The 26,365-nt window shown below is 37.7% G+C and overlaps 2 protein-coding genes across 2 annotated transcripts in view; one reads left to right on the top strand and one right to left on the bottom strand.

The window, feature by feature from the left end:
- LOC136247650 (uncharacterized) overlaps positions 1-10,949 on the bottom strand; it is a 33,275-nt gene extending 22,326 nt beyond the window's left edge. The window contains exons 1-4 of the mRNA XM_066039442.1: positions 10,870-10,949; positions 10,685-10,809; positions 9,648-9,736; positions 23-187 (exon numbers count right to left, since the gene is read on the bottom strand). Of these exons, the coding sequence (XP_065895514.1) occupies positions 23-187; positions 9,648-9,736; positions 10,685-10,744 (314 nt within the window). The 5' untranslated portion in view covers positions 10,745-10,809; positions 10,870-10,949. The remainder of the gene's footprint in view (positions 1-22; positions 188-9,647; positions 9,737-10,684; positions 10,810-10,869) is intronic.
- Positions 10,950-18,601: 7,652 nt separating this feature from the next.
- On the top strand, positions 18,602-20,608 carry LOC136248232 (nucleotide-binding oligomerization domain-containing protein 1-like). The gene is made up of 2 exons (XM_066040042.1): positions 18,602-18,768; positions 18,826-20,608. The coding sequence occupies exons 1-2, from the start codon at positions 18,602-18,604 to the stop codon at positions 20,606-20,608; spliced, it is 1,950 nt and encodes a 649-aa protein (XP_065896114.1).
- The last annotated feature ends 5,757 nt before the right edge of the window (positions 20,609-26,365 follow it).

The following is a 26,365-nucleotide window of genomic DNA, read 5'->3' as shown; positions in this document are numbered from 1 at the left end:
AGTATCACATACAACAGCTCACATTGTGAATGATTTGATCCATGAAGAGATTGATAGACAATCCACTACAAGGAGAAATGATCCAATATCATTTGATGTTGATGGTGAACTTGAAAACATTAATCCATTACTCCTTGATTTTGTCAATTCCATCACTGCAACGGTACATGAGAGAAAACACCCTACACTGGGAGGAAGAGATATAAACACCTTAAAAAGTGAGAACATTCAATTTGCTGAACACATTACAATTTTGCACAAATCCTAAATAACTGCTATTGTTCCATAATTTGGTGGTAGATGCTGTTGAAATTTGTGGAGGATCTCGACAGCTGTTACGAATTTTCAATTGACTATGCTACACAAGTTCACCTGACACACACAGGATAGGTTTGTTACTCAACATGCTGACATCCAAACAACCAACACATAGTTTGTGGGATGAACTATCTCCAGCAGTATTTACAGTAGCTTCTGTTGATAATTTTGACATGCTACAAAGCTATGCAGCTGTTAATTGTGGGAACCAACAGCATAGCTACCATGTTACTACAGTGGTACAGTTATGTTAGAAGTTTACCACAATGACAAAATGTTTACAACCACCACCATCCTTCCACCAAACACATTTAGTGAACCGGATCAACATACTACACCACAAACCACATATTCAGCAGGGATTTGCAATGTAGTCTCTAAACATGCCTTTGAGCAATCACCAGGTAGTTCACCTCATAAGGTTGGCCCAAAGAGACCACGTACAGTAGCAGCAAGAAGTTAAAATCAAAGACACCACCAGTAGTGCCACACAGCTATCCCTGATTGTCTCAGTGTACAACCCCAGAAAATCAGTATGTGCTTCAACTCACATGTGTACAAAGTGACTACTTGATCATCCTTCATCACACTTTAGTAATTGAAAGAGAACAACCTCACCGCCACTTGAGATCTGATGATTTAAATCAACACAATCACATGATCTCTTGCCTCTTTACCCATTACAGTGCAAAGCTAATGACATTTGATGAATTTCTAATGTATATGTGCAACTGCCAATACATTCCAGTATAAGTATTGTTTTAAATTAATATTGTTCATTATTAGATTAGCTATCATGTGATATTGGAGATGTGTTCCTTGAGCAACGAGTTGTATATATTTTCTTAATAGTAAGAGTTGTATAGTTTTATATGCTGAATTTGTATTTTGAGAACTGGGGCCCCAGTTTTGGAGCAGTAGGGGCCCCCTTAGCTCCAGGGCCCTAGCTAGCAGCTGCCTACCCTTAAGGCTAGTCCTGACAATAGGAGAAACATATCCTAATCTGATAGGAGATACAAACACCAACTGAATCAGAAAAAAATCTGAAGTGGCTGGATAAAGTTTTAGAGCGAATTGTAACGGAAAGTCAACGTTGTACTAGCGGTAAAGTAGGCTACAACTGCAAGATAGAGTATGGGATTTTTCATAGATTGAAGTGAGAGGAATCATCTACATTCTTGGTAGAAATATATGAAAAAAAATGCAACATGGACGAGAAATTTATGATCATAAAATTATATTACAAAAGGCATTAGTTTATTTAGTACAAGCTTTTCATTTTCTGCAGAAAGAAGTACCTGATGATCCGGGATTAATATTAATTTTGTTGTGAATGCAAGAAGAGCTCATCATGCTATGAACTAAATTTCTAGAAAGATATATCCATCCTTAAGAAGAGAACAACACCAACAGCATCCAAAAAAAAATTCATAGGTGGGTAGACAAAGTTCTGGTGCAAGTTGTATCAGATAGTCATCATGTAAAGTATTCTGTTATGGAAAGAGGGAATATGGCATTTTTCATAGATTTTTGGCAGCAATTACAGAAAGAAGTGCACCATGGACAAGAAACTTAGGATACAGCGAAAGTGCAGGTAAAGTGTTTGAAGTACAACCAACAGGGAGAGGCCAAACATTCATAGATCACATTACGATACAGGACCATATAAGGAGTAGTAATTTGACCATTTCAATCAGTGTGTTCTTTATGTTGAGCTTTCTGTTGTATGTACAATAACTTGTAATAAATTATTATATTATGGTATAAGTGTTATATTACAAAAGACCCTATAACTTTAGTATATTGCTTAGTACATGCTTTTTATTCCCTTCAGGAAGAAGTAGTACTACATACCTGATGACGAAGGAGCAGGAGTAGGCCAATTATCAATTTGTCCAAACTATATTATAGGACCTTTTAAAGGATAGCAATTATATTATTATGCGTTATATAGGATTGATCCACCATTAAGAAGAGGTTACAAAATGGAGACACTAACGGCATCTAAAAAAATTCATAAATGGTTAGACAAGGTTCTGGAGGAAGATGAATCAAACAGTCGTCATCATAGTAAAGTATTCTATTATGGAAAGAGGGAGCATTGTATTTTTCATAAATTGAAGCAGGAGGAATTAGCTAATTTCTTGGCAAAAATCTCGGAAAGAAGTGGCTGCATCATGGACAAGAAATTTTTATAGTACAACCATCAGGAACAGGCCAGTTATCGACTATAGCAAAATATGACACATGACCATTTAAGGAGTAGTAATTTGATCATATGAACTGGTGTATTCTTTGTGTTGTGCTTTCCAATTAATAACTCGCAATAAATTATTTTACCAATTTTAATGGACAGTAAGATATTATATCTGAGTGTAAAGCTAGCCAATAGACAGAATTTCAGAGCATCAGAAGACAGAGTCTATCGACTCTAAAACTTACGCATGTCGGAGTGGCTGCTAGGCCATTGCATAGCTGGCCACCCCATCCACCCCCCTAGACCTCCTCCATGGATCAGTCCCTGAATACATGTACTAGCTATAAATGTTTTACTGAAATTTCTAATGATAATCATCAATAACAACACTCTTTTGTTATTAAAATTATTTGTATATTTTGTATCCCTGTATTGCATGATAGTCAGATTTCAACACTGTATAGCTCCTTTTTCATGGCTTGAACTGAGAGGAATCATCTAAATTATTGGCAGAATTTTTTAAAAGAACTGCAACATGGATGAGAAACTTAGGACATGGCAAAAGTGCTGTGAAAGTGTTTGTAGTGGAAACAGGAGGAAGAGGCCAATTATCAATTATACTAAGTTGCAATACAGGACCATTTAAGGAGTAGTAATTTGACCAAGTTTGATGATTTGAACCAGTATATTCTGTGTTGAGCTTTCTGTTATATATACAATTGATAACTCGCATGTGTTATGTATCATGATTTGGTCGCAGATGCCGCTGAAATTTGTGCAGGGTATCAACAGCTGTTATGAATTCTCAATAGACTATGCTACACAAGTTCACCTGATACACACACGATAGGTTTGTTACTCAACATGCTGACATCCAAACAACCAACACGTAGTTTGTGGGATGAATTATTTCCAGCAGTATTAATAGTAGCTTCTGTTGATAATTTTGACATGCCACAAAGCTACACAGCTGTTTATTGTGGGAACCAACAGCATAGCTACCATGTTACTACAGTGGTACAGTTATGTTAGAAGTTTACCACAATGAAATAATGTTTACAACCACCGCCATCCTTCCACCAAACACATTTAGTGAACCAGATCAACATGTTGTACCACAAACCACACATTCAGCAGGGACTTGCATTGCAGTTTCTAAATGTGTCTTTGAGCAATCACCAGGCAGTTCACCTTATAAGGTTGGCCCAGAGAGACCATGTACAGTAACAGTAAGACGTTAAAATCAAAGACACCACCAGTAGTGCCACACAGCTATCACTAATTATCTCAGTGTACCACTGTGAACCCCAGAAAATCAGTGTGTGCTTCAACTCACATGTGTACAAAGTGACTACTTGACCATCCTTCATCACACTTTAGTAATTGAAAGTGAACAACCTCACCACCACTTGAGACCTGACAACACAATCACATGATTTCTTGCCTCTTTACCCATTGCAGTGGAAAGCTAACTAATGACAATACATTCCAGTATAATTATTGCTTTAAATTCATATTGTCCATTACTACATTAGCTATCCTGTGATCAGTATTAGCGATGTGTTCCTCGAGTGACAAGTTGTATCTCTTCTTAAAAGTAAGAGTTGTGTAGTTTAATATACCGAATTTGTATTTTGAGAACTGAGACCCTAGTTGTGGAGATTTGGGGGGCCCCCTTAGCCCCGGGGCCCTAGCTAACATCTAACTACCCTTAAGGCTGGCCCTAACAACAGGAGAAACATCTGTACAATCAATCCAGTCACTACAGAATGTTTACTATTCTGATAGGAGATACAAACACCAACTAAATCAAAAAAAAATTCAAAAGTGGCTGGATAAAGTTTTAGAGCGAGTTGTATCGGAGAGTCATCGTTGTAAAGTATACTACAATCACAAGATAGAGTATGGGATTTTTCATAGATTAAAGCGAGAGGAATCATCTATATTCTTGGCAGAAATATTTGAAAGAACTGCATTATGGACAAGAAATTTATGATCATTAATTACATTACAAAAGATCCTATAACTTTAGTATATTGCTTAGTACAAGCTGTTTATTCTCTGTAGGAAGAAGTACATGTTTATGATGACCTCGGAGTTGTAATTATTGTAAACACAAGAGGAGCTCACTGTGTAATGTGATATATCACTGAAAGAATTGATCCACCATTAAGATGAGGCATATAATAAAATAAAACTAGACAAAGTTTTGGATAAAGTTGTATCAGATAGTAATCATTGCAAAGTATACTACAATGGACAAAGAGAGTATGGAATTTTTCAAAGACTCAAGAAAGATGAATCAGCAACTTTCTTGGCAGAGATATCTGAACAAATTAGACTATGGACAAGGAACTTAAGAAACGACCATAGTGCTGGGAAAGTGTTTGAAGTTATACAAGGAGTTATAGATAATATACATACCATGTTATGATAAGGGACCATTTAAGGGATAGTAGCAATTTGTATGACCATTTAAAACAGTGTATTCTTGTGCTGTGTATTGTGTAGTACATGTTTTTATCCCCTTCAGAAAGAAGAACCTGGATTACTGTTTTTTGTAAACACAAGAAGACTTCACCATGTCATGTGATACATTACTCGAACAGATCCACCATTAAGATGAAGTAACAAAATGAATAGTTATTTATGTTGAGTGGAATCTTTGAGGCCACAAGAAGTAGCTATGAATTCTTGGTGGAATTTCTTTACGGACATCAAGAAGATGGAGGAGAAACTTATATTTCTTTCCTGTGATGCAATGTTCATTATGGTGATGAATTATATTACAAAAGACCCTATAACTTTATCATATTGTTTAGTACAAGTTGTTTATTCCCTTCAGGAAGAAGTAGTACTACGTACCTGATGACCCAGGATTAGTGTTTATTGCTAATGCTACAACATGAGATACATGGATAGAAGATCTAGAACAGATCCACCATTATGAAGAGGTAACAAACTGAACTATTATTTATGTTGTGTAGAATATTTACTATGCTGATAGGAGATACAACAAAGAAATCCAAAAAAAAGAATTTTAAAATGGTTAGATAAAGTTTTGGAACTAGAGCCAACATGTAAAGTATTTTATCATCAGAAAAGACAATATGAGATTTTCCAATGCTTAAAGAGAGAGGAAGTGAATCAATTCAAGGCAGTAATATGTGAAAGAACCATCACCTGGACAAGAAATCTAGAACATACAGAAAGTTCAGGAAAATTGTTTGTAGTCGAAGGAGCAGGAGTAGACAAGATTGTCAATTTGTCCAAGTTATAATGTAAGACCTTTTAAAGGATAGCAATTATACTATATCCGAGTGGCTGCAAGGCCATTGCATGGCTAGCCACCCCATCCACCCCCCCTAAACCTCTTCAATGGATCAGTCCCTGAACACATGTACTAGCTATAAATGTTTTACTGAAATTTCTAATGATAATCATCAATAACAACACTCTTTTGTTATTAAAATTATTTGCATATTTTGTATCCCTGTATTGTATGATAGTCAGATTTCAACACTAGCTACCCAGTATATCTCCTTTTTCATGGCTTGAAGTGAGAAAAACCATTTAAGTTCTTGGCAAAAATTTTTGAAAGGACTGCAACATGGATAAGGACACAGCAAAAGTGCTGACAAAGTGTTTTCAATGGAACCAGGAGGAAGATTATTTGAACTGGCGTACTCTTTGTGCTGAGCTTTCTGCTGTATATAATTAATAACTTGTAATAAATATTTGTTACATAACGTGATATGGTGGTGGCAGATGCTGTTGAAATTTATGGACGATCTCAACAGCTGTTACGATTTCTCAATAGACTAATTCACCTGACACACACAATACGTTTGCTACTCAGCATGCTGACATACAAACAACCAACATGTAGATTGTGGGAGATGAACTATCTCCAGCAGTATTTACAGTAGCTTCTGTTGATAATTTGCTCATGCTACAAAACTACATAGCTGTTAATTGTGGGAACCAACAGCATAGCTACCACGTTACTACAGTACAAATAGTTCTATGTTAGAAGTTTACCACAATAAAACATGTGTGTGACTGCCGCCGTCCTTCCACCAAAACCAGATTAACATGTTGCACCGCAAACCACAGATTCTCTATGCAGTCTCTAAATGGGCCTTTAAGAAATCACCAGGCAGTTCACCTCCTAACGTTGGCAAACTAGGACCAAAGAGACCACGTACAGTAGCAGTAAGACAGTTAACATCATCACTTGTTAAAGACACCACCAGTAGTGACACACGGCTACAACATACCCAGACATTTGACTATGGAGGATTTTGAGGAGGGTAAAGAAGGCTGCTGCTGATTAGCCATAAATCTTTTTTCCTACATTACATTGGAGTACGTGGCTCATCTCTGTCAGGATTTTAACTGCACTCTCAGTGATTTAAGATGCTTTTAGATAACAGTGATAGTGTGAAGATACAATCATCTCAGATTTGTTAAACTAGTGAACAATAATCCAGACAGTGATGAGACAATGTGGGTAGTTACTGAAGATCTACTATATAGAGAAGTTTAACATCAAGGAGCAGGATGGCTGGGTTGATCTAGTTGGTGATGGAAAAACATACCAGCACCTGATAAATATTATACAGCAGTACAGACTAGAAATTAATTGTTTTCCCAGGAGATTGACATACACTGAACAATTATCAGCCTGTAATAATGAAGGTGTACTATCATGAGGTTTGAGAGAACTAGCAATGAGCTGTGGCTTTCAGAGCCCCTGGAGTCCTGTAGCAATTTTAAAAGAACACATTGTTTTTACTACAAATGTGGGAAACGCTCTATAGGGAAATGCTACATACACATATCACTAATTCAGTACCTTATCGATAATGTAAAGTGTATTTTTGTCACGTTGTATTTAGCAATTCATATCAGCAATTAAAAATATACGTTTGGCTAGTCTCAAGGGGATGGCCCTGGTATTTTCTACCTTCACCATGACACATATGAACGGATTATTAAGGTGTAGTTTGAGAGAACTAGCAGTGAGTTGTGGCTCCCAGAGTCCCTGGAGTCCTGTAGTAGTTTTACAACACATTATACTTTTTACTACAAGTGTGGGAAACACTCTATAGGGAAATGCTTCATACACATATCACTAATTCAGATCCATCCTACCTCATTGATAATGTAAAGTGTGTTTTAACTACATCACTTGAAGAGTCTTGGTCAATACAACAGTTGATGGCACACACTGGAACACTATTACAAGAAATCGCATCCTGTTTCAAGGAATAAGTGTATTAAATGGCTGAGAACGACAAAGTTTGGCATCTGTGGGCCGATTTTTCGTTTATTAACTGTCACTGATATGTCACAATGTATTTTACAATTTGTAGCAACAACTGGAATTTATGTCTGGCTAGCCTTAAGAGAATGGCCCTGCTATTTGCTGTCCATATAAATGGATTATTCCCGGACATTTAGCAAACATAAAACATTTCCCAACTCATGTATTACAGTGTTTGAAAGAAGGTGGGTTTACTGTGACCATTACAGGAAGAAAATTTCATGCAATAGATTTTGATGAAGCACATGAGATGTGTATAAATATATGAAAAGTGCTGTAACTCGGCCAAAATATCCTTACCAAAAAACATCATTAAACTGAAGGATCAAAGCACTCAAGAACTTCTCACATATACGAGAGATTCAAGGAACCAGTTTATTATTCAACCATCAGTAATGGTACACCTCACACACAACACTGGGAAGAAAATATCCAGTAGTCTTGTGGGAAAGCAGTAAGTTATGAAGTGTGGAGTAGGAGAACAAGAATTGTTGTCAATGTTTTCAGCAGCCAAATAGCTACTCATGAGCAATCCGTAGATATGATGACTTTTCTCGAGATAGGAACAGTGGCTTAATGGCAATACATTAGCACTGAACTACTAGAATCACCCAGCCATACAAATGCTCCACTCTGGCGTCAAAAGCTGTTGACGATATCTTTTACTAAAACTAAAAAGAAGAAAATGACACGCAAAGAGCAAGAGGACAGACAAATCATTAAATGTTTGCGACACTGGCTGCAGTTGTACAATGATACGTTGCCATTTGATTCTGGTGAGGAGCAATACCATATGTTATTAGTAGACAAAGATGGCTGTCCACACAAATCAAATAAAAGCAACTGGACAGAAAAGCTACAACTTCGTTACCAGTCAGCACAACCAGAGGTTATCACAGTGTATAGTAAGGACCACAAAGGAGTAGGCGTGGCCCACGAAATAACATCACCATTAAAACAGCCTCAATTTTCCCAGACGATGATCAGGCAGTATTGGTTAAGTAAAACTAAGCCTTAACCAGATATTGGAGCACAGATATTTGAAATATTTTTAGCTGGTCAAGCTGTACTACAAATGAGCCAAATTTCAAGATCGTGTGTAATTGTATCATCCATGAGTTATTAAATGTTTTTGAGGAACCAGCTCAACGTGTATATACTATAGTTTTCAAAGAGACCCAGACCTACAGCTACAATAATCAACAATTTCACACAATATACCAGTTTTATTTCAGGTGGTAATGTTGTTGAAAGTTTACACCACACCAATCCTACCAATATGATAGGATTTTTATCGTTTGTACATCTTGTGTGGACCTGTTACTTTAAAATCACATAGCTGCATTCATAACCAAATATGGACACACAACACCTTAACAGTTATATAATTCAGTGGATGATATCCTGCCAGTATCAGAAAGACACAAAATTTGGGTATAAAAAAAAAGAAAAATAAGAGAAGCAGTTAGTAATAGGATTATAAGTGAGGAAGACTGTGTCCCAATCTATATGTCTTTATGGTGACACTGGCTGAGGTCCAGTTGGGTCCATCAGATGTGGCAAAACTCAATCCACCATGATGTTTACTCTTCCCTGCTACCACCAGAACACAGTGGATGGATCAAAGATGGGGACCACTATGATATTGAGTGGGAGGCTAGTGAGGTTATGGAAAGGATAAAGAGAACAATCTCCTCTTTAACTAAAGGCTGCAGCTGCAAGATAGGACAAATAACTGTGGGTGAAAACGAAGGTCTAGTCATTGTGGACCAAGTTGTGTATGTGAAGGATGTACAAACTTACCAGTGACATAGCCACAGCATCAAGATGTTAGACAGCAGCAACAGCACCAACGATGATGATGATATAACAATAGCAGCTCTGGTGAAGATCTAGAGACAGAAGTAGAGTTTATATTTGATCCAACACCTGTTTTATAACAATACAAGTATACCTTTCTATAATGGTTGCTGTATTATCTACTGTACTGTATATTGTGTAATACTCCACTGAACAAACTACTATTAGAATCACTATTATTATAACTCTCAACATCAGAAGGAGAGAACACAACACACTATTACAGCTTATTTATACTAACAATCACAAAGGTTAAGGTTACAATGTCAGGCTGGAAATAACAGGTTTACAATAACAGGTACAAGTTTGTTACAACACATTCAAATTCAGGCTATTACACTATGTACAACAAAGTACTCTATTATACAGGTAGCCTCATACAGATAATGTTAAGCTCCCCGGCTTAAGCTTGGTACAGGTTCTACCTCCTACTTTCATCCTCCAACACTAGCTGGTAATGTATACACATGACGGAGCATGTGTATGTTACACATGTCAGGGCTTAACCCAGAATATAAACCTAGAGGGGGTGAAGTAAGTCGCTTCGGATTCTAGGGGGGTCTGAAAATTTGTTACACATGTAATGCTACATTAAAGTGAGCACATTAAAGCACACAAGCACTTTAGTGATCGTACAAAATTATTTGGAGCAGTGTAAAATTTTAATATTAACACCATAATTAGATAGATTATCAATTTTTGTCAAGACATGAGTACACAGAAGGCCTGCAAATGTGTTCCCCACACACATAAAGACAACATAAACACAGGGTTACCCACACAGTTGTAAAATACAAAACAGAACAGTGAAAAGTACAACTAAAAGTTACAGTAAAAGAAAGCGACGAAGAGCAGACGCAGTGCAGTCCGATTTGGCAGCTGTAAAACTGATGTGGATGGGAATAGTGTTCCAAAGAAAAGCAAAAGAAAAGTATCGATAGCTTACACAATAAACTATCGGTACGACAAATAAAACTTACTGTCCCTGTTACCTTCTGTCCTCTGAAGAAAAGGATTGTTTGAGATAGTGTTCGCGCCATCACGTACAATCTGATTTCACAAGTTTCCAGAAATACGCTGTTGCGCGATAGTCATAGTAAAAAAAACTATACGTAAACCATAAGTGAACACAAAGGAATACATTAAGACACCTGTTAAAACTCACCCTACTTTGTAGACTTGCGTTCGATGGTTCGAGCATATGGGTCGAGCTCGCGTTCCATGCACAGACATCCAACGGATCACGTGGTCACTCTTAACTGACGTTATGCTGTACTATACCGGAAACTCAGAGCCGGAAACTTTACTTTTATGCGCACTTGCGCCACGTGCACCGAAAAGTCAGTGGTGTGCTGTTGCTACTAAGCTCAGATGTAAACAAGTGGTTGTAACTGGTGATTAATGACGAAAATATCAAGGTGGGATTTCACGCACACAGTACCTGAATCAATGCACCAATCAGACTGCAGCAGTCACCGCTACTTATTCTCTTTGTACTTTGTTACATTGTAAGTACATAAGTATAATCCCTGGAGGCTAGACACTGACAACACACTATCATGATCTCCGTAGCTGGTATAGGCTGCTGTATATAGTCACAGGGTTTAAGTAATACCACCCCTTTTGTGTGAGAGTCCGAGGACACCAAAATAGTAAATGGTGTACTGTAATGTTACTTGTGTTCTCCAAACCTCATTGCATTGAGACATGCACCATCAACATCAACAGACATCCGTATCAAGAAGTTTGCAGACATTTACTATACCTTTGTTCATGGCTAAAATGCCAGGCATGTCCAATACATTTCAATTGAAAAACCATTTTAATACTGTACTACCTACCTTGAGTCTGTTTAGTAACTTTCCAGGTGTGACACGTTTAGGGCAACTCTGTAAGTACAATGATGCCAAAACAGGTTAAATTCACGGAAATTTTGATGCGTCAAAATGGACTATACCGACCCGGTGCAGCAAATTTCCCCATGCATTTTGTATAGGGAATTTCGGGGGCATACAATAGAAGGTGTAACACATGATAGATACATCAGATTCCAAACCAGATTTGGAAAGAGCAGTGAATAGCGATTAAGATGAGCTATAGAAGCAGGAAATCAGAGGAAAATTAAGTGCATCATTTTAAGGTTAAAAGTCACTTTTTCTATGGCGAATTGAATGGCAGATATTTGGGAGAGAACACTCTAAGCTATCAAAAAATAATGTCTATGCAATATAGCAGACTTCTTCATATGTATCACTTCTTGTTGATTTTTAAATTTCTTGAACTTATAGTGTTTGCCAAGTGTGTTCATCTAGAATATATAGACCAAGTGTGATGTTGAGAGTAGTCTGGTGAAAAGCTGCTACACCTTCAGATTTAATGTTGTTTTTAAAAAAACCGAGGGCAATGCACAAAAAGTATTGAGCGACAAGTGTTCTAATACCTTAAGTAGAATATCTCACCATTTATGTAGTGGACTTGTACCTAGTAACTTACTTCATGGTAACAATACTCTATATTTCAGTACCATTCCTTCACATTAAAGTTTTACAGCAGATTTCTCTTGTGTTTGAAACTTTGTATTCCATATTGTGGGATTGCCTTTACTTTCATAGCCTGGCACATGCACAGTACAGGCTACAAAACATTCAAACGCAAGAGAAATCTGCTGTATTAAATTTTGTGCTGGATTATGGAGTGCAGTGGTGTCACATTCCAGGAATTTGAATGCTTTGTACAGTGTCATAAATATTATACTTCCCCACGAAAATGTGGAGACCATGCAATTTTCTCTTAAATTTAAAAATCTAATTTAGTTCCCTTTTAAACACAGGTTAGTCAAATCACTGTTCCATACTCTAACATGATTTAAACCTTAATTTACCACTGTCAGAATTAGTTGTAAACTATGAGTGCACTGTATGTTTCATTAATATGTGTATAGCTAGTACCTTTTTTACTGATGAGAACTCTTCCTAGTGCTAAAGGAATGCATTATAGTTTAGAAACTATGTAACACCAGATGATGATGTGTGATGAGGTTCAGAAATAGAACCACCCAAACATGTCACTGCCAAGGTGTGCTATCTTTATATCTAATTAATGAGCCCTTTTTAATGAAACCACCTCATTACAGTGACCATGTCAAGTAGGTCCATCTTCTGCTATTCTATAACAGGGAGACACCGTTTTAACAAAGCTATGAACAACAACCAACCTCAATAAGCTCAAGAGAGTCTACTGGGTAAATTACTTCTTTTATAGTTCTCCTTTTTGTTACCTCTTGATTACCCATTGTTTCACTGTTTGTTGTTTTTCAAAGGCTTCTACATCTGGTCACCTGATTTTATTTCACAACATAAAATTTTATGGGGATTAGCAAACCTATAAATTTTTGGAAAGCTTAGAGCACGAGGAATCTAACAATCAATATTTACATTTGCACAGATTTCTGCTAGGTCAAAATGGTAGCTAATAAAGTAAGAAATTCCTGGTATATCAATTTTAATTTAACATAAAAGTTCATTAATGTACCCAATGGAATCTCTGGTGACATTTTTCACATCCCTATTCATTAGAGGTGATAGTTAATCATGAATAATTAGAAATCAAGACACACGGTAGTGTGTCGTGCGGCCCAAGAAGCCGGCGCGTAACACCCGTGAGTATATTGACAGGAAGAAAGAAAACGCAATTTTCGCACCTCCGCAGCTCTGTGCTTCCTTGATGAAACAAGACGATTTTTGCTGTGGACATGCCCCCCAACTGCAGCACTCCACATTCCAAATTTGAGCGAAATCGCTTCGCGTGTTCCCGAGATATGCGACTTCAAAAATTGGTTCAGTTTCTTCGTTTTTTTTTTTTCTTCTTATTTTTCTTTTTCTTGTCGCACACTTACAAAAACTGCTATAAAACTCGCACGCCATATCCGATTGCCTTGAAATTTGGCACACAGAAGGAGGATATAAAGGCGCATCTCGGTACCAACTTTGGCTGGAATACGATAAACAGGCAAAGAGTTATGAGCGATTATTCACGAAAAATAACACCAATATGTTGTCACGCCTACAGGGTAAACCGCGTATGGGAAGAAGCTGAAAATCGGTGGGTCAATAGGTTAACTATTGAACCTCAAACCTTTTGTGGTTTGAAAGAAATCGAGCTAAAAACCAGGAAGATACAACGAAAAAACCAACAGTGTGTAACAATTACGCAATCGAGATTAGCTAATAAAAAAACGACTGCTTGCCACGCCTACCAGATAAACCGCTTGGGGTAATGCTTTGAAAATCGTTGTACAGATGGAGTAATCATCTTAGAAAGGCTCATCAATGGTGTAGAAGAATCAGACTTAAAGCCACGGAGTTATAACACGATATCCAACTTGATGCAGCAAGTGCGAGATCGAGATACTCTAATAGAGCAGTCATTCTAATAGAGCAGTCACCCTGAAGAGAATTCAAGAGATCAGCTAGAAATAAGAAACCTGTATAGAGATCAGCTACACACAAGTCACCCTGTAGAGAGATCAGCTAGAAGAAGTTACCTTGTATGGAGTTCATGCAACTATGGAAAGAGATAGTTCAGCTAGAAAAAATCAGCTTGTAGAGTTCAGCTACAAAGAAACCACCATGTAGAGAGTTCAGCTACAAACAAATCGCCCTGTGGAGAGATCAATAGAAGAAGTTACCTTGCAGACAGTTCAGCTACAAAGAAACCATCATGTAGAGAGTTCAGCTACAAACAAATCTCTCTGTAGAGAGATCAGCTTGAAGAAGTTACCTTGTAGAGAGTTCAGCTTCAAACAAATCACCCTGTAGAAAGATCAGCTAGAAGAGGTCACCTTGTAGAGAGTTCAGTTACAAAAAAACCATCATGTAGAGAGCTCAGCTACAAACTAGTGACCTTGTAGAGACATCAGCTAGAAGAAGTTACCTTGTAGAGAGTTCAGCTACAAAGAAACCATTCTTTAAAGAGCTCAGCTGCAAACAAACCACCTGTACAGAATTCAGCTACAAATAAATCACCCTGTAGAAAGATGAGCAAGAAAAGTTACCTTGTACAGAGTTCAGTTACAAAGAAACCACCATATAGAGAATTCAGCTACAAACTAGTGACCCTGTAAAGACATCAGCTAGAAGAAGTTACCTTGAGAGAGTTCAGCTACAAAGAAACCATCATGTAGAGAGTTCAGCTACAAACAAATCTCCCTGTAGAGAGATCAGCTAGAAGAAGTTACCTTGTAGAGAGTTCAGCTTCAAACAAATCACCCTGTAGAAAGATCAGCTAGAAGAGGTCACCTTGTAGAGAGTTCAGTTACAAAAAAACCATCATGTAGAGAGCTCAGCTACATAGTGACCTTGTAGAGACATCAGCTAGAAGAAGTTACCTTGAGAGAGTTCAGCTACAAAGAAACCATCATGTAGAGACTTCAGCTACAAACAAATCTCCCTGTAGAGAGATCAGCTAGAAGAAGTTACCTTGTAGAGAGTTCAGCTTCAAACAAATCACCCTGTAGAAAGATGAGCTAGAAAAAGTTACCTTGTAGAGAGTTCAGTTACAAAGAAACCACCATGTAGAGAATTCAGCTACAAACTAGTGACCCTATAAAGACATCAGCTAGAAGAAGTTACCTTGAGAGAGTTCAGCTACAAAGAAACCATCATGTAGAGAGTTCAGCTACAAACAAATCTACCTGTAGAGAGATCAGCTAGAAGAAGTTACCTTGTAGAGAGCTCAGCTTCAAACAAATCACCCTGTAGAAAGATCAGCTAGAAGAGGTCACCTTGTAGAGAGTTCAGTTACAAAAAAACCACCATGTAGAGAGCTCAGCTACAAACTAGTGACATTGTAGAGACATCAGCTAGAAGAAGTTACCTTGTAGTGAGCTCAGCTACAAAGAAACCATTCTTTAAAGAGCTCAGCTGCAAACAAACCACCTGTACAGAATTCAGCTACAAATAAATCACCCTGTAGAAAGATGAGCTAGAAAAAGTTACCTTGTAGAGAGTTCAGTTACAAAGAAACCACCATGTATAGAATTCAGCTACAAACTAGTGACCCTGTAAAGACATCAGCTAGAAGAAGTTACCTTGAGAGAGTTCAGCTACAAAGAAACCATTATTTAAAGAGCTCAGCTGCAAACAAATCACCTATACAGAATTCAGCTACAAACAAATCACCATGTAGAGAGATCAGCTAGAAGAAGTTAACTTGTAGAGAGTTCAGCTACAAAGAAACCATCATTTAGAGAGTTCAGCTTCAAACAAATCACCTGTTGAGAGTTCAGCTACAAACAAATCTCCCTGTAGAGAGATCAGCTAGAAGAAGTTACCTTGTAGATAGTTCAGCTACAAACAAATCTCCCTGTAGAGAGATCAGCTAGAAGAAATTACCTTGTAGAGAGTTCAGCTACAAAGAAAACACCATGTAGAGAGTTCAGCTGCACAGAAATCACCCTGTAGAAAATTCTGCCAGAAACAAATTGCCCCGTAGAAAGATCATTTAGAAGAAGTTACCTTGTAGAGAGTTCAGCTACAAAGAAACCATTCTGTAAAGAGCTCTGCTGCAAACAAATCACCTGTACAGAATTCAGCTACAAACAAATCACCCTGCAGAGAGATCAGCTAGAAGAAGTTAACTTGTAGAGAGTTCAGCTACAAAGAAACCATCATTTAGAAAGTTCAGTTACAAACAAATCTCCCTGTAGAGAGATCAGCTAGAAGAAATTACCTTGTAGAGAGTTCAGCTACAAAGAAAACACCATGTAGAGAGTTCAGCTGCACAGAAATCACCCTGTAGAAAATTCTGCCAGAAACAAATTGCCCCGTAGAAAGATCATTTAGAAGAAGTTACCTTGTAGAGAGTTCAGCTACAAAGAAACCATTCTGTAAAGAGCTCTGCTGCAAACAAATCACCTGTACAGAATTCAGCTACAAACAAATCACCCTGCAGAGAGATCAGCTAGAAGAAGTTAACTTGTAGAGAGTTCAGCTACAAAGAAACCATCATTTAGAAAGTTCAGTTACAAACAAATCTCCCTGTAGAGAGATCAGCTAGAAGAAGTTACCTTGTAGAGAGTGAAGCTACAAACAAATCACCCTATTGAAAGATCAGCTAGAAGAAGTCATCTTGTAGAAAGTTCAGTTACAAAGAAACTACCACGTAGAGAGTTCAGCTACAAACTAGCTACCTTGTAGAGACATCAGCTAGAAAAATTACCTTGTAGAGAGTTCAGCTACAAAGAAACTATTCTGTAAAGAGCTCAGCTGCAAACAAATCTCCTGTACAGAATTCAGCTACGAACAAATCATCCTGTAGAGAGATCAGCTAGAAGAAGTTACTTTGTAGATAGTTCAGCTACAAACAAATCACCCTGTAGAGAGATCAGCTAGAAGAAATTACCTTGTAGAGAGTTCAGCTACAAAGAAACCATCATGTAGAGAGTTTAGCTGCAAAGAAATCATCCTATAGAAAATTCTTCTAGAAACAAATTGCCCTGTAGAAAGATCAGTTAGAAGAAGTTACCTTTTAGAGAGTTCAGCTACAAAGAAACCACCTGTACAGAATTCAGCTACAAACAAATCACCTGTACAGAATTCAGCTACAAACAAATCACCTGTAGAGAGTTCAGCTACAAACAAACCTCCCTGTAGAGAGATCAGCTAGAAGAAGTTACCTTGTAGATAGTTCAGCTACAAACAAATCACCCTGTAGAAAGATCAGTTAGAAGAAGTTACTTTGTAGAGAGTTCAACTACAAAGAAACCATTCTGTAAAGAGCTCAGCTGCAAACAAATCACCTGTAAAGAATTCAGCTACAAACAAATCACCCTGTAGAGAGATCAGCTAGAAGAAATTACCTTGTAGATAGTTCAGCTACAAACAAATCACCCTGTAGAAAGATCAGTTAGAAGAAGTTACTTTGTAGAGAGTTCAGCTACAAAGAAACCATTCTGTAAAGAGCTCAGCTGCAAACAAATCACCTATACAGAATTCAGCTACAAACAAATCACCCTGTAGAGAGATCAGCTAGAAGAAGTTACCTTGTAGATAGTTCAGCTACAAAAAATCTCCCTGTAGAGAGATCAGCTAGAAGAAATTACCTTGTAGAGAGTTCAGCTACAAAGAAACCATCATGTAGAGAGTTCAGCTGCAAAGAAATCACCACTGCCCAAATTTCAAGACAATAGCTCTTTCCAATCTGAAGTTATCAATTGTCAAAGTTGGCAAATTGGATGTGTGTGGAAGACCCCTTTTCGCAAATCCGATCACATATGTATTATATATATAATTTGTACATTTACTGATAAAATATTTAAAGTATATACATCTACTTCATCTTTTCGTCTTCCTGTAGTAAAGAAAATAAACATAGGTTAAAAAAGTCCCAAAGCTGGCCATAGGCCGGCTTTGGGGTATACAAATACAAAAAGAAATGAAATCTAATCCAAAACAGCCAAGCTGTAAAAAAAGTGTGCGGCCCTCAGAAAGGCTATGGTGAAAAAAGATGTGAAATCCAAGGTGGCGGCCAAGAAATGGCTGTGATGGTAGGTTAATGGTAAAAATTTTAATAACGACAATTCAGGTGAATTTTTGTGCCGCTTCACAAAATTTACCTGAATTGTCATTATTAAAATTTTTACCATTAACCTACCATCACAGCCATTTCTTGGCCGCCACCTTGGATTTCACATCTTTTTTCACCATAGCCTTTCTGAGGGCCGCACACTTTTTTTACAGCTTGGCTGTTTTGGATTAGATATTTACTAACAGCACAGAAGAGCATCCATTATGCTGCAATAACTCAGGAATAATTTTTAGCAAAAAGAACTGAGGGATTAAATGAATAAGATCTATGTTTAACTGGTGCAAAGTATATGTTTGGACAATTAGGCTACAATGAAAGGTAACATTGAACAATTCATTTCAACAACTAGCAGTAAGACCACTAAAGATCTACAAGAGGTTCTCTCCCAGTTAGAACAGCCATCCAATAGTGGACGACCACGTACCCTCTTAGTAGAAGGTTCTCCTGAGTCAGTGTTACTGAAAGAAATCTCATACCTGTGAGCCAGAAATGATTTATTGACAAACACTGACTTTCTATTTCTTCTTCACCTCAGAGATCCTGCTGTACAGGAGATGAAATCACTCGAGTGTCTTGTCTGCCATTTCTACAACCAGGACAAGGAAGCTGAATCTCACCTACTACAAGATGGTGGAAAATCTGTCACTATTCTCCTTGATGGATATGATGAGTTGCCAGCTAACTTGAGACAAAACAGTTTCATTGCTCGTTTGTTGCAACGTAAGGTATTACCAGCTAGTATCATAGTGGTCTCCTCTCGTCCTCATGCCTCAACGCGTCTTCGTGACAATGCCACTTGTCGAATAGAGATATTAGGCTTCTCTGAAGAAGACCAAATTCATTTCATTCAACTATCACTAAAGGGAGAAGAGAAAATCTCTCATTTTAACAAATACCTTACAACTCACCCCACCATTTCTACTTTGTGTTTTGTCCCATTCAATATGACCATCCTTATGTTCCTCTATGAACACGCTACTCTTCCAACTCGTTCCACTGATCTGTACACATTGTTTATTTGCCTGACCGTTTGTAGACATCTTGCAAAGTCAGGTATATTATTGGAAGAGGAAGTCACTGATCTTACAGGCTTACCTCAACCTTACAATGACATCATCAAACAATTCTCAAAATTTGCCTTCAAAGCTTTAAACAAAAACCAACTCATATTCTCACTGGCTGAGATCAAAGAACACTGTCCAGCAATCACTGACCATCCTAATGGCTTAGGTCTCCTTCAAGCTGTGGAGTATGTTGGTTTAATGAGTAAAAGTCGCTCCTTCAACTTTGTACATTTCTCCGTGCAGGAGTTTCTTGCTGCTTACTACATCACTATAGTTACACCTGACGAAGAGTACTCTATCCTCAAAGATTTTTATTTCTGGAGTGATATACTCTATAATACATTTAATTTCTACACAGCACTTACCAGTGGACAACATCCATCATTCAAGCGGTTCCTTCGTGACGAGATCACCATTGACGATATATTCCGTGAACACAAGCTACAACGTCTTCGCTTCTACAGAATCTTTCAGGAGGCTGGTGATAATTCAACTTGTGAAATTATTGAGAGAACGTTTACTGATAAAGAAGTCAGCTTAATGAGTACTACTCTATCACCTAATAACTTAGAAGATCTAGCAAAATTACTAACCTGCTCGTCCTGTAGAAACTGGAAGGAGCTTGACTTGAATGGCTGCCATATTCAAGATTACGGACTCCGATTACTACACCAAAATGTACACCACACTGACATCACCATAGAAGAGCTACGGTTGGCCAACAATGACCTTACTTCATCCTCAGACAGCTCCCTAAGTGAGATCATTATCACCTGTAAGGTAAAATGGTTGGATATTGGTAATAACAGATCTGTTGGGGAAACACCACACTTCACCACCATGCTATCATATTCTTCATGTCCAATAGAGAGACTGGACATGTACCATAATAACTACTCCTCCACACAATGGGCCATGGAGTTGTTTTCTTCACTGAAAGAGAACAAGACAGTGCAGGAGCTGGACATTAGTGCTACCAATATTTCTGATGATGTGTGTGGCGTGATTTGTGAAATGTTACCTGTCAATAAGACCCTGAAGGATCTGTGGATCTATAGTAACCCAATTACTGTACAAGCCTCCCGACTGATCCTGGATGCCCTCAAGGACAATCATACAATAGAAAAACTATGGCTACCACATTACCCTGAGGATGTCACCATGGAGATTACATCACTACAGCAAGCTATTAACGACAAGCGAAGAAGACAAGGATGTGACATAAAGCTGGAAATAGAGTTTGGAACATTTTAAAACTTTTATTCTGTTATTATTAATTGTATTTACCCACCATTATATTATTTGATGAAATTAAAATTATTATTAATTAATGTTTTGTGGTTATAAAATTAATTTGCTTAATGAGACATATTCAATTCATTGTTCACTGGGTATATCTAGCAGTGACTGTGTTTTATTGAGTAGTCATGAACTAACATTGATCAGTACAAACAGTGCCATGCATAATTAGCTTCATTGTTAGGCATGAGGCTATTATATTTCAAAAATTGAGCATTATGCTTTTGAGCAGTGCTCAAAAATTCACCTATTATGCTTTTGAGAATCGCCCAAATTATTCCACCATAATTGACTAATAAAGCCAGGCAGTTTATTGCCATATCAGACTATTTTCATTGATATTTAATAGTCTAGCTGGTTGCTGTATTAGAGTATTTCATTTCAATGCGACTGCTTCGTTAGAGTAAATAATATTCTGCGTCTGTTCTATTAGATTATCTCAATCTATTACCTCAAAATGTTAGCATAATTCCTGATTCCCACAAATACCTATTATGCCCGAAATTATGCTGGCATAATCGCCGCATCCCTATTCACTGTAAAAACAATTTTCCTATGTAAAATTACACAAAATTTTTTGTTCAATTCTAAATTATATCCAAAGCATTAAGTGTGCCATACATGTGTGTGGCTTACTTCCAGCTTTAGCTGATTATAGCTATAATGGTTTGCTTTTACAAGTTGCTAAATTCTTTTAAACTTACACTATTATCATGATCATATTGAAACTGAGCTTAACTGTTGCCTAACTACATACTTGATAACAATTCTAGAACAAACTTGCAACTTTTATCATCTTAAACACTTGCTATGTTACTAGACTAAACAAAGTAATAATTATTATTGTACACTCAAATTTTAGTATATAACAATAATGTAATGCAGCTGTTTTGTATTGCTAAGCCTACTATAACTCCTTGTCAACAAATTAATCCTAGACCACCACTAGCATGACATTATATATGGTCATGCTCTACCTCCCAGAAACTGACAGCACCACCTATCATACGTAAAGAGCCCTCACTGACCACACCATGCCAAGTTATCCATATGGGATCATGGAATGGGTTCCTGCAGACCTTTTTGAGTACAAAGGGTTCCAACTATTTGCTTGTTGAAGATTACTACTCTAGATTAGATAGCACACTTGAAAACTTTTTTTTGCAAAATTTTAACTTTAGTTACAGATAGCTAATGGGTCCCCAGTCAGTTTGATTCAAAAGAAATATGACATCATAATAAGCTGGAATGTTATGCCAGCACATTTGGTGGATATTTCAAACAATAGAGCTTAATTCCATGATTGACCATGAAAAACAGCTTGCAGATCACTACACTGTTAAAATGAAGAGTAACCACCACTCTAAAGGCTTCCCAGTGTAAGGAGGATTTAAAACCCTTGGAGAGTTACCAACACTCTGAAGAGAATAACCATTACTCTGAAGAGTAAGTGACACCACCTTCAGAACACGTGTTACTCTTTTAGAGTAATGGTTACTCTCCAGGGGTGTTAAATCCTCCTTATTATGGGAACTCTTTAAGAGTTGTGGTTTACTCTTCATTTTAACAGCGTAGAACAGTCACTTTGTAGTGAAATACTCTAATAAAGCATTCATGGATTAAGGAACACTAGCTGAAGAGCATAATATAGGTGAAAAATTTGGGAAACTGTAGAAAAGAATTTTGGACAAAATTTTGAGCATATTTTCCTCAAGCCTTAATTAACTTTATTATACCACTTAATCTTTAACATAATTGTGTCTTGTGCCATTTTTGACTATTATACCCCTTTCATATGGTCACTTTAAACCAGGTTGAACCCACATTCAATCCGGGTTAACGTGTTCATATGACCACTATAACCAGGTTGAACCCGGGTTGAACCCAGGAGTCATAACCGAGTTCAACCCTACAAAGGAGTAGGGTTGAACTCGGGTTTAATTCAGTTTATGGCTTCAAAAGTGAGTTGCGGTTTTTAATGAATACATAAAATGCATAGAAGACAATTATCACTCAATGAATACCATCATGTGATGATTGCTTGTGAACAGAAACTGGGTTGAACCTGGTGGGTTACTCAACCTGGACTTTTGGGTGGCCATATGAAAAGGGTGTTAGTGTATTAGGCCAACATGTAAATTGCTTGTTTCCCATCCTATAGTCAGGCAAAAAATACCATGCAGGTGAGTCGGTTATTATATTGTCAAAATCTATTATTTAATATCAAGGATATTAAAGGGAGCCCATTAACTCCTAATTGCCTTTTCTCTTAGATTTAGCAGAGATGCAAGATTTGTTGTGATTTCACTGGGATTCATCAAGATTCAAATCACATAGGTTAGATTCAAAGTGTTGCAGCTAGACCCCTGATTTTCTCTGAGCAATCAGCCACCAAATCTCAAAGGCTTTTATAGCTAGAGTTTGCTGGCTGGGTGTATCATGCTTGTGGTTATAACACTAATTAGCCATCAACTGCAACAGTACGAATTTCCATATGTTCCACACATGTTAATTACAGATTATGGGATTTCGTTGAATGTATCTTATTCACCAATGGCTACTTACAATTGAATAGATCCATTGGCCATTGCTTGTAATCCGGCCCAAGGTTCAACCTACGTAGTTATCCATGCTTTTTGACACTAAACATCAGAAACTCACTACCTTTCCAATAATGCACCACATGCTCACACTAGCAAGTTACTTATAAATAAAAGTAATTAGATCACTTGACTATCAAATACAATAATAAATTTGCATGCGGCTCTAAAATTACCATGCAGATGGGTGACAGGAAACAAGGAATCTACAATTGGTGGCCTTAATATGTTCCTGCAAATGATCATGCATGGTTCAAAAGGGAATCAAGACACACGGTAGTGTGTCGTGCGGCCCAAGAAGCCGGCGCGCCACACCGTGAGTATATTGACAGGAAGAACGAAAACGTCATTTTCACACCTTTGTATCTCGGTGATCACTTATCTGATTGGAACCAAATTTGCTACACAGTTGCCCGCCAGTCAAGGGAGTCTACATTCCAAATTTGAAGGAAATCGCTCCAGCCATTTCCGAGATACGAGCTGCCAAAGTTTCGTTTTTTTTCTTCTTCTTCTTCGTCTTTTCGCACACTTGCAAAAATTGCTATAACAAGCAAACGCGTGCTTCGATCGCCTTGAAATTTGGCACACAGAAAGGGAGTCCAACGGCGAATCCTAGCATCAAATTTGGTACAAATCCGATGAATGGTTCAGGAGTTATGACCGATTATTCGCGTAAAACAAGATCGATTTGTTGTCACGCCTACAGGGTAAACCGCTTCATGGAATGAGTTGAAAATTGCTATGTAGATGCATTAACCATCGTAGGAGTGCCTTTTGGTGGTTTGAAAGGAATCGAGATAAAGACCACGGAGATATGACACAAAACCCAACCTGTGTCACAATTACGCGATCGATTTTTATGAATAAAAAAAGGATTAGTTTTCACGCCTACTAGGCAAACCGCTTAGACAATGAGCTGAAAATCGGTGTATAGCTGGAATAATCTTCATAGAAAGTCCTTGCAGTAGTACAGTAGAATCGGATTACAAACCACTGAGTTATGATTCGAAAGCCAACTCCGTGTAGCAAATGCGAGATCGAGATACTCTAATAGAACAGTCACCCTAATAGAGCATTCGGCTAATTTATTTACTTCATTATAGAATTTTATTACTTCACAAGTTATTCTGTAGGGAGTTCAGCTGCAAACAGTTAATCTTATAGACAGTTCAGCAAGAAGACAGTCACCATGTGGAGAGTTAAGCAAATATACCACTATAGAGATTCAGAACATTACAAGTCACACTGAAGAAAGTTCAGCTATAAACAAGTCATGCACTGTGTAGAGAATTCAGCTACAATTAAGTCACTCTCTAGAGAATTCAGTTACACAGAATTCAGCTACACACAAGTCACTGTGGAGAGAGTTCAGCTATACCCTTTAGAGTGATCAGTTACAAACAAAACACTTTGCAGGGTGTTCAACTGCAACAAATCAATTACCTTTAGAGCGATCAGCAATGAACAAATCAAAACAAATCTACCTGTAGAGAGATCAGCTAGAAACAAATCACCCTGAAGAGAGTTCAGCTACAAAAAATCACCCTGTAGAGACATCAGCTAGAAACTAGACACAATGTAAGGAGTTCAGCTACAAGCAATCACCCTGTAGAGAGATCGGCTACAAACAAATCAACCTGCAGAGAGATCAGCTACACACAAATCAACTTGTAGAGAGTTCAGCTACAAACAAATTACCCTGTAGAGAGATCGGCTACAAACAAATCAGCCTGTAGAGAGTTCAACTAAAACAAATCAACCTGCAGAGAGATCAACTACAAACAAATCACCTTATAGAGAGTTCAGCTACAAACAAATTACCCTATAGAGAGATCGGCTACAAACAAATCAACCTGCAGAGAGATCAACTACACACAAATCAACTTGTAGAGAGATCATTTACAAACAAATCACCCTGTAGAGAGATCAGCTAGAAACTACACACAATGTAAGGAGTTCAGCTACAAATAAATCACCTTATAGAGAGTTCAGCTACAAACAAATCACTCTGTAAAGAGATCAGCTAGAAACTGGACACAATGTAAGGAGTTCAGCTACAAGCAAATCACCCTTTAGTGAGTTCAGCTACAAACAAATCAACCTGCAGTGAGATCACCTACAAAAAAGCACCTTGTACAGAGTTCAGCTACAAACAAATTACCCTGTAGAGAGATCGGCTACAAACAAATCAACCAGTAGAAAGATCAGCTACACACAAATCAACTTGTAGAGAGATCAGCTACAAACAAATCACCCTGTAGAGAGATCAGCTAGAAACTAGTCACAATGTAAGGAGTTCAGCTACAAGTAAATCACCCTGTAGAGAGTTCAGCTAAAACAAATCAACCTGCAGAGAGATCATCTACAAATAAATCACTTTATAGACAGTTCAGCTACAAACAAATTACCTTGTAGAGAGATCGGCTGCAAATTAATCAACCTGCAGAGAGATCAGCTACACCCAAATCAACTTGTAGAGAGATCAGCTACAAACAAATCACCCTGTAGAGAGATCAGCTAGAAACTAGATACAATGCAAGGAGTTCAGCTACAAGCAGAATCACCCTTTAGTGAGTTCAGCTACAAACAAATCAACCTGCAGTGAGATCACTCACAAAAACGCACTTGTACAGAGTTCAGTTACAAACAAATCACCCTGTAGAGAGATCAGGTAGAAGAATTCACCTTGTAGAGAGTTCAGCAACAAAGAAACTACCATGTAGAGAGTTCAGCTGCAAACAAATCACCCAGTAGAAAGATCAGCTAGAAGAAGTTACCATGTACAGAGTTCAGTTACAAAGAAACCATCATATAGAGAGTTCAGCTACAAAGAAATTACCCCGTAGAGAGTTCAGCTAGAAGAAGTCACCTTGTAAAGAGTTTAGCTACAAAGAAACCATCATGTACAGAGTTCAGCTACAAAGAAACCACCTGTACAGAATTCAACTACAAACAAATCACCCTGTATAGAGATCAGCTAGAAGAAGTTACCTTGTAGATAGTTCAGCTACAACAATTCACCCTGTAGAAAGATCAGCTAGAAGAAGTCACCTTGTAGAGTGTTCAGTTACAAAGAAACCATCATGTAGAGAGTTCAGCTGCAAATAAATCA

The sequence above is a fragment of the Dysidea avara genome, chromosome 2 (genome assembly GCF_963678975.1).
Source record: "Dysidea avara chromosome 2, odDysAvar1.4, whole genome shotgun sequence".
NCBI lineage: Eukaryota > Metazoa > Porifera > Demospongiae > Dictyoceratida > Dysideidae > Dysidea > Dysidea avara.
This window is presented reverse-complemented; position numbering and strand designations above follow the sequence as displayed.